Source organism: Pyricularia pennisetigena, chromosome 1 (assembly GCF_004337985.1).
Source record: "Pyricularia pennisetigena strain Br36 chromosome 1, whole genome shotgun sequence".
Lineage (NCBI taxonomy): Eukaryota > Fungi > Ascomycota > Sordariomycetes > Magnaporthales > Pyriculariaceae > Pyricularia > Pyricularia pennisetigena.
Window position 1 is genome coordinate 2,486,313 of NC_043740.1, and position 8,652 is coordinate 2,494,964.

Genomic DNA, 8,652 nt, shown 5'->3' on the forward strand with positions numbered 1-8,652 from the left:
GGGTTACCAAAGTTTCCACCAACGGTCTCCTTCCGGGAATAAAGGCGGGACCAAATTTGCCAAAGCCGCAGGGGGGAAAAGTGGTGCCCCATCAGCAACACCTTCCCTAAACTGCAAGTGATGAATCACGCACGATGCCGATCCTCGGGTGGGTGTTTGTGTTGCGCTACTCTTCCTTTCACACCACCCTTAGCCGGTTTACTGCAAGGCGTTATCCAATCCCCTAGACTACTGTAGTGTACTGTAGTGCAACACCACAAATCAGTTCGAATAGTCGGCCGTGTTCTCACATGAATGCTGCGAATTATATTTCCCCCCTTGACTTCACATCTTCCGCCGCTCAAGCCATTTTTGCAACGCCAACGCTCGTTTCATCGTCTTGATACATAGCGGCCAATCCTCGATCGCCATCTGTGTCATGCCGGCTTGGACGATGGATTTCACAAATGTGTGATGAGGCTTCAATAATTTCTCGGCAGCCATTTCTTTGGCGTCCCGTTCCAATTTTCTCGCGTCGTCGTTTTCCCCATTTGGATTTATCTCCTCCGTCTCGGCAATCGGTGACGGGTTTTGACTCATCCCGGCTCTGTTGCCCCAACGCCGATTATTTTCCTCGCTGTTCTTTGGGGGAGTATCTATCCATCTAAAGGTTGGATAGATGGATAATAGCATAAAGATGAAGACTCCAATCACTCCGCGCCACTCCGGGAGGGGAATCCTCCAAGTAGTAGACAGCAGCGCCAACGCATCCGATGACGAGCACACCCAGCTCAAGGGCTGCCTCTTTGCGATTGCTTCGGCATATATTAGTGCTGCCAGGCGCACGGCTATGTATAGGGCATCTGGTTTCGGGGCTTCCCCAGTTGTAGCACATGTCGTTCCATCGCTAGAAGCTACAGTTGTGGAATCCGCAGGTGAGTAATCCTCCGACGGCCGACTTGATATGTCTTCCTCGTCTTTATGAACGCCTGGGGACTTTGCTGCCTGCGCCATCGAATTGTGTGACGGGAATTTCGGAAGAAGAGAGTGCGGCTTCACTTCTGTCCATGTCGAGTCGTCGGTCGATTGGCAGCCAAGCTCGGCATCACCGCCTTCGCTGGGGCGGTCTAGTCGTTCAGGGTACTTCGGGTCCAGGTTTCTGATGCGGTCTAGAATCCACGTGGCTGTTGCTGCAAGTTTGCGTGCTTGGGCTGGGCTCGGGTTTAGGGGTGCATCGAGAGCGAGGTCGATGAGGAAACGAATGTCGTCCAGGATGGACGCAGTCGCTGGGTGTATCCCAAGGACACCCTCGCAAGATCTAAATGCCACCGATGAGGGTCCCAAAGGACAATTGTATCTTACTTTGAAGCGACCTGCGCCGCTCGGACGGTCGAGGATGCCTTCGAATTCGAATGAATTCGTCATGATGGGTGACTCCTCTGACCAAAGGGCAATCAAGCTGTCGTGTCTGTATTTGAATTTCATCTCGGTCAGCACTGCTTCTCAATCAAGCAGGGAGCAGATGAGCTTACAAAAAAGCAGACTTGGTGATCAAGACACCGACTCCATGGGACGGAAACCCTCCTCGGAGTCGAATAATGTCCCTGAATCCTTTGAGGTGAGACTGCGCAACCTCCAATTCGCTAAACACCCACTCCACCGCGACGAACTGCATAATGGCAGCAAGAACCTCTTCCCTTCCCCAGTCATCATCCGAGCGAAGATACTCGTTCAGCTTGGAGATTGCTGAACCCTTGGCTAGCATTGACGAGCGTTGGTCAACTAATCCAGTACGCATTATAGTTCTGGCCGTGGTATAGAGTGTGGACAGCGCCAACAGCGGCGATTGAACACACCATGGTAGGTAGTGAAGGACGTAAGGGTTATCCGGATCCGAGTCTCCGTGGAACGAGCCCTTAAGTGCGGTCATCAATTCGGAAACTAGGAACTAGAATCAGCGTCCTTGTCGCAAAAAAAAAAAGAAGAAGAAGAAAAAAAATTGGTGACCACGGCGACTTTTTTCGTGTTACTTACATTTACATATGAGCATGGCATTTTGCGTAGTCGGTGGGACAGGCAGATGGAGTATATTCTGAACGGGCCCCGTAAGGTGGCATTGGTATACGACGCCATCAAGTTGCAGAGCAACCAGAGCCTTCCGTGCTGTATGTGCTTCCTGCTCATTCTGCGGTTGAGTAGATTCCCCGGCGTGTCCTCGAGATGAAAGGTTCAACTTCAATGTATGCGTCTCGTGCCCCGAGACCTTGGAAGCGATGCCAGACCGGCTGATTGGCGCCCAGGGTGCTTGCTTTCGCGATGTAACCGGACGGCCCGACGACGTACTGGGCGTCGAAAGAGCCTCAGCCGTCGGAGATGTAGCAAACTCGGGAGCGGCTGATCTGCGGGGCCCATAGTCGCATATTGGCTCGGGGAACCTTCGCCTGCAGTTGCTGCACGGCTGCTCTTGGTCGCACTAATACAATTGTTTACCTGGCCTGTCAGGGTCGGATAGACCAGAAGGGAGCGATTGCGATGGAAGGGTTTTGGGGGGCAGATTTCATTGACCTTTTGCTTCCTTCTCCTGCATTCCCCGCAAGATTTGATTGTTCGTCTTGTCCTGGTGGTGGTGGTGTCCGCAAATTTGGTAGTACGAGCATTAACCTCCTGACTGTCATTGAATGAATACGACATCGTCTTGATTGGTTTGACATTTGACAGTTAGGATCGTCGGCGTAGTCAAATCAGACTTTGTCAGCCAAATCTTTTCAACAACGAGACAGAGTTTTCTTAATTTTTAATTGTTATTTTTATTTTTTGGGTTTTTTATTTTATTTTATTTGTGTCCTTCTGGAACGAGGTGGAAATGGCTTATCGTTCCTGCCCGCCTTTACTTCTTTTTCAATGACGTTTCACCAAGCTGCCAAAGAGGGGGGGGTTCTCGAGAGAGGGGTGAAAAAGTGCCCGAATCTTCGCAACACCATACTGTTTTGTTTGCATGCTAGCGGGAACCGCCGCGCCCTATTCGACGCCTGTTCTCTTTTTTTTGGTCCCCTAGCCGCCCCCGTTTTTCACACCCCATCAACGCGCACGTTGGCTGCCTTGGGGGTGGTTAGCGCGATGATTCAACGATCTGAGGCTTTTTTTCTTCTTCTTCTTCTCCTCTCTCTTTTTATGTTCTTGGCTCGGTGGCGGGTTTTTGTCCCATTTGAGAAAAAAAAAATCTTACAACAGCAGTGTATGCCCAAACAAATGATCGGGAAATCAATGACGATGGGCAGTGCGAGATTGGGACCCAGTCTTGCGAGTCTAGAAGTGTTGAGCTAGACCTATTATACCCCGAGAAGCACCCGTGTGTTCCGGCACTCACTGAACAATTCAGTCTCCGCTATCTACTAATGGTGAGTTTACGGGCAACACGGGGAATGGGAGGGAAAGGGAGTCTACACGGGCACATTGTCAACAGGTGGCGCGGGGCGTATTCCTGGACGCCAGCAATACGATGCCAATACGATCCGGGCCAAGATGGCACTTGAATATCCCGTAGCCGCATTACAAAGCCTTATAAAGCCTTACTAAAGCCAGCCTCGCTTCATCTAAGCTAGCACAAAGGAGCGCACAATACATTTGTCTTGTAGTTTTGACATTAAACCGGCTAAAAAAAAAAAAAAAAAACAAAGAAATCAAAATCCTTGGCAGAAGGTTCTGACTTTGTACGGCATAACAATGAACTTGTTTAAAGGTGTACTGGGAGGGCAGCAATACATAACTTCTGCAGGAGATGTCCTCTTGGCTCATCTATAAAACCACCAATGAAGCCGCGGTTTTCTAGCCCAACGCCAAACTTTCCGGTTCTAGTTCTTTCCAGAAGAAAAAGAGGACGCCCTGATTTGTAGATGACGGACATTGAATCTCCATCCTAACAAGCTACCAAGTAAGTACCTTAGTAGAAAACGATCAAGGGGGGGCCAGGCACAGTAGCAACCCCAACAACGCCACACGGCCGGGGACCTTATCGAAGACCACCCTGCGACGATCCAGCCATCATGCAGAATCGTGGCGCTCCCGACGCAGCCTGCGGGCGCCCCAGCTCCAGCTCCACGTCCACCACGTCCACCAGCGCAGGGCAGCAGCTGCTGCTGCAACAACAACAACAACAACAACAGCAGCAGCAGCGGCAGTACCCCGCGTCTGGGCAAGGGAGTAACACCACGGGCATGGAACGCGCCAATCAAAACGGTAGTATGGACCAGGGCGGCGACCAAGCCGGTCGGCCCGGCCTGCGCAAGATTGCGTCGTCTTTTGACAGGGTCAGGAGGGCGTTTATGTTCAGGAGTGACGACGGTGGTGCGTCGTCCAGACCCGGTTCGTCATCCTCTCGCAGCGGTCTTTTTGAATTGGCGAGCGATGCGCGGTCTGCTGGCCTCGCTACGACCGGTCGTCGGTTTGCGTACGACTCCAATGTCGACGAGCCGATGAGGCAGTCGCGTGTCGGTGTACAAGGTGAGTTTGAACACGGTAGCGCCCTAGAGCTGACGCAGGCTAACCCCCGATTCAGCTACGACTCTGACCATGCGCCATCTGCTAGACAGGAGGCTGTTCACAAATGGTAGCACTTTTTTTTTCTCGCTTATGGTTTCCATTTAAGGATAACTTGCAGAACTTGTCACTGGAGGCTCAAGTAAATTTTATAATCTAGTCTAGCGCTAGAATGATTAAGATTTCATGGTAACTTCCGCAATTTGTCAAAGCGATATTTGCAGCAGCAGGCATCGATTAGAATTGGATTAGACTAGTCCGCATCAGTAGGGTCCCTATAGCCAGTCAGTCTGTCAGTTAAATGCGAAAGAAAAAAAAAAAAAGAAAAAGAAATGATATCCAACCCAACATGTTTTGCATACTTACCAATCCGTAACCAGCTTCTCATCTAGTCCATCCATCCTTTCCATGTCTTCCCGTGATATCTCAAAGCCACCCACGTCCACGTTCTCGATTATGCGCTCTCGCTTGCTGCTCTTGGGCAGTGTCACAAAGTCGTGCTGCAATGACCACCTGGAAAAAGGGCACGGCCCCGGCAAGTCAGCAGAGTACTTTGAATCTTTTTTTCGGGCTTGGAAAAGCTGAGCGGGACTAAAAGGAGGCCTAGACTCACTTGACGAACAGTTGAGCGACGGTGCAGCCGTACTTTTTGCTCAGCGACACCATGGTGGGGTCCTTCATCCTCATGCCCCGTGCCAAAGGCGCATATGCCTCGATAACAATCTTGTGCCTGGCGCACGCTTCCCGGATCGAGACTTGAGTGTTGAAGGGGTGCACCTCGATCTGGTTGATCACGGGGTGATGCCGGGGCTTGGAAGCCATGAGCTCCTCAATCTTTTGTTCACGGATGTATACCCCTAAAGTAAGCCTTTTTGCCTCTGGTTGATCCATGCTTGCGACTCAGGGGGAAATAAGAAACAAAGAAAAAAAAAGACTCACATGCTTGACCCCATAATTACTCACACCTCCCATCTTCACCTCTCCAGCATCAATAGCATCCTCAACCGCCCTCCAGCTCGTCAGCCTGGCCTCGCGACCTCCGTAGGGGCTGTGCAGCAGAAACAGATCCACGTATCCGAGCCCGCAGGCATCGACCGACTTGCGGATGGACCTCCGCACCGCGTCGTACGACTCGCTGTTGCTGGCCAGCTTGGTCGTGTAGAACACGTCCTCGCGCGCCAGCTCTCCTCCGTCGACGGCCTCGCGGATCGCCGCGCCCGCCTCGGCCTCGTTGCGGTACATTTGCGCGCAGTCGAAGCCGCGGTACCCGGCCTCGAGAGCCCAGCGCACCGAGCGCGACGCCTCGCTGCGGGACATCATGTACAGCCCGAGCTGGATCCGGGGGATCGTCGCGCCCGTGGCTAGCTGTTTTGTTTGTTCGCAATCCGGGTTTTCGGTATTTTAGTTCGACCGGTTCTCTCGTATTGGCGGGGGCTTTGTGCAGCTGGCTGACAGGCTCGCTTACCTTGGCCTTTTGCGCGAGAAGTGTTGAAGCCGTCGTCATCGTGTCTGATGTTTATGGATAACTGCACCCAGCAACACAGGATGTAAGTTTGATCGTGGCCTATTCGAGTATAGGTTTATAAAAAAAAAAAAAAAAAAAGATCTGGCACAATATGTGATAGATATACCGCTGCTTTGATATTTGGACGAGTCAGGTCCAATGAACATGTGTGTGACGTCAACATTGAGCTCCGCTCAAGGGGTTTTTCACTGGAGCCTCCCGCCTGTACGAACATCCCAGAGCCGGTCACGCCACATGCACAAGGCAACGACAAGGATCAAGCAATTGATTTTTACCATGACAATGCCTGTTGGGGTATCACATATATATAAAGGGTAGGGAGAAAACAAATAATGATGATCGCTGTTGATGCGGAAAGATGCCCAGTACTTCATTGCCCCCATCGGTCCGAGAATCAAACATCAGTGAAAATAGGAGCCACGACCTTTGCGGCCCTTGTGCCTGTCATGTCCACCCCCAGAATGTCTACCACTGGGGTAGGGCCAGCCTCCGTCATGATGGCCGCCGCGGTCCCGCCTGGAGCCGTGACCCCTTTGGGGTCCCGCAGGACCGGTAGGTGGCCTGGGGTTATGGTGATTGTTGTGGCGGTGGTTATTGTTCTGGTGGGTCGTCTCTGGGATCTCTTCCTCGACCTCGACCTCGTACTCCTCAAACTTCTCCTCGAAAAACTTGTCCACAATTCTCTTCTCCGTCCGAACCTGCTCGGAATCAAATGCGTACCTGAGTGTACCGTCTTGGCTTCTGATGCTTTTTCCAGCACTCGTAGCTTTTCCACCGCTTGCAGGAGCACCGCCTGATCCAGTGGTTGCAGGGGATGTTGCTGAGCCAGGCGTGATTGATAGGATATGGTTGTTCTGAGCGCCATCTCGCGCTTCTTCTGCGGAGCACTTTACGCAAACGTCCATGAAACGCTCCAGCGAGGGATCGGCTTCTACCTCCTGGTTGATCTTGATCTTAACTTGGATGAACGTGTCAAGGTCGAAGCGCATTCCGACCTTGGTCTGGCGTAGAAACTGAGCGTAGAGATCCAGCAAGTCCAGCATGGTTTCCACGACAGAGCCCCGATCTGTGTGGTATTTCGAAAGGTCCACATCACTCAGGAAGTTTTGGTGTCCCGTCAAACGCGCCGTCAACTCGACAATGGCCATCACCATTGTGAACGTTGCTTGCTTTATGGGCGCAAAGGTTTTGTACATGTCGGTACACATCGGGTATGCGACGTCAAGAATCTGCCTGCCCAGCTCCGCCGGGAACAGCTTGCGTACGACTTTGATCAAGTATTTTTGCGGGTGGCGAACACGAAAGTCAAAGCCTACGGTTTGTAGGATGTGTCTTTCCAGACCAATAACTATTTTGGTGGGTTGCTCGAACATCTGCAACAAAAGAAGAAGAAAAAAATGCATATTAGCTCTCCTACACCTAAGAAAGTGTCCCGGTTGCTTGGTCATGAACGCACCTTGTCATCTGGAGTCGTTGGATGATCCGGGTTTTTGAGATTGTAGGCCGCACACAGGATCTCCTTGGACTTTTTCATCGTATCCTCCACTTTGCAAGCGACGAACAGCGCAGTGAGCGCCGCGTCTTGAAAGTTGTATTCGGCGTCCCTAAAAAAGAGGCGAAACATGTGGTAGTATGTGCACGCCGTATCGAACGTTTTTATCGGCCTAGCTCGCGTTCAATCCATCAGCAGCTGGAGGTGCAAGGAACAGCAAAAAGATCTTGCAAGATTCAGGGCTCGGACTCAACATACAATCTTAAAGCAAGCCGCACCGAGTCGATCAGTTGGATACCCTGCAACCTGTAGCTCGTCTCCCGCGAAGGGTCGCATCCTATGGCCAGCTGCATCCCCCGCAGCCGTTGCTCGTGGCAGTACTGCTTCGGAAGGGTTATCTTGCCCGGGTGAGGGCCCTTGGCAGGCGGGTGCTTCTCATCGTCGCGTCCGGGTGTAGGTGGTGTCGGGCCGGCGCCATTGTTCACGGACGGCATGGCCGAAGACCGAGCAGGTCCTGTTGGGGGGACCGCCATCGATCTTGGCCCATGCGGTGCCATCATTGAGAGCCAGTTATTTCTCTGCAATCGTGTCTCTCGGGGAGGGGCGACGGGTGACAGATAAGCTTGTTGACTGGGATCTCGGGTCTTGATGTCGGCGGACGAGGAGCAAGCTCGTGAGATGACAAAAATCCCAGCCCGTGTGTTGGAGAGTGTCTAGGCACGCACAGGTATCGCTGGCTGGAGTAGTTTTGATTGTTGAGTACGGACTCGATCTGCGCTCTCAATCAGCACAATCTGTGGAGAAGCCGGGGGCAATCAAGCCCTACGATTTGATTCTTGGCCTGGGGGTACCATAGTTGGTAGTCGTGGTTGTGCAAGCAATTGGGCTCGAGCTAGACAAACGACATCACGTCCCGAATTTCGCGTCGCAAGCCGCCTCTGCCCATCATCACAGCGCCGATTCATTTTTGTGGGGCAAACTTTAGTATCGATAAGCGTTCGGGTAAGGCACTTGGCGCTACAACATTGGACATCTCCACTTGGCATCACTTGCATCCATTCTATCGTTCTACCCGTCTGGACAAAGTAAGGTTACCGGACCTGGCCTGTCGTCGTTGCTG

At 52.1% G+C, this 8,652-nt stretch overlaps 3 protein-coding genes across 3 annotated transcripts; 1 reads left to right on the forward strand and 2 right to left on the reverse strand.

The window, feature by feature from the left end:
* Positions 1-324: 324 nt before the first annotated feature.
* On the reverse strand, positions 325-2,670 carry PpBr36_07299 (uncharacterized protein; the record flags this gene model as incomplete). The annotated part of the gene is given in 4 exon segments (XM_029894437.1): positions 325-1,447; positions 1,512-1,920; positions 2,014-2,452; positions 2,470-2,670. The coding sequence occupies 4 exon segments, from the start codon at positions 2,668-2,670 to the stop codon at positions 325-327; spliced, it is 2,172 nt and encodes a 723-aa protein (XP_029747889.1).
* A 1,352-nt stretch (positions 2,671-4,022) lies between these two features.
* Positions 4,023-4,589, forward strand: PpBr36_07300 (uncharacterized protein; the record flags this gene model as incomplete). Its single annotated transcript, XM_029894438.1, has 1 exon — positions 4,023-4,589. One exon carries the CDS (start codon positions 4,023-4,025, stop codon positions 4,587-4,589), a length of 567 nt encoding a protein of 188 aa, XP_029747915.1.
* On the reverse strand, positions 4,208-8,089 carry PpBr36_07301 (uncharacterized protein; the record flags this gene model as incomplete). The annotated part of the gene is made up of 8 exons (XM_029894439.1): positions 4,208-4,502; positions 4,882-5,028; positions 5,129-5,349; positions 5,455-5,880; positions 5,981-6,024; positions 6,462-7,413; positions 7,497-7,704; positions 7,791-8,089. The coding sequence occupies 8 exons, from the start codon at positions 8,087-8,089 to the stop codon at positions 4,208-4,210; spliced, it is 2,592 nt and encodes an 863-aa protein (XP_029747916.1).
* Positions 8,090-8,652: the final 563 nt, after the last annotated feature.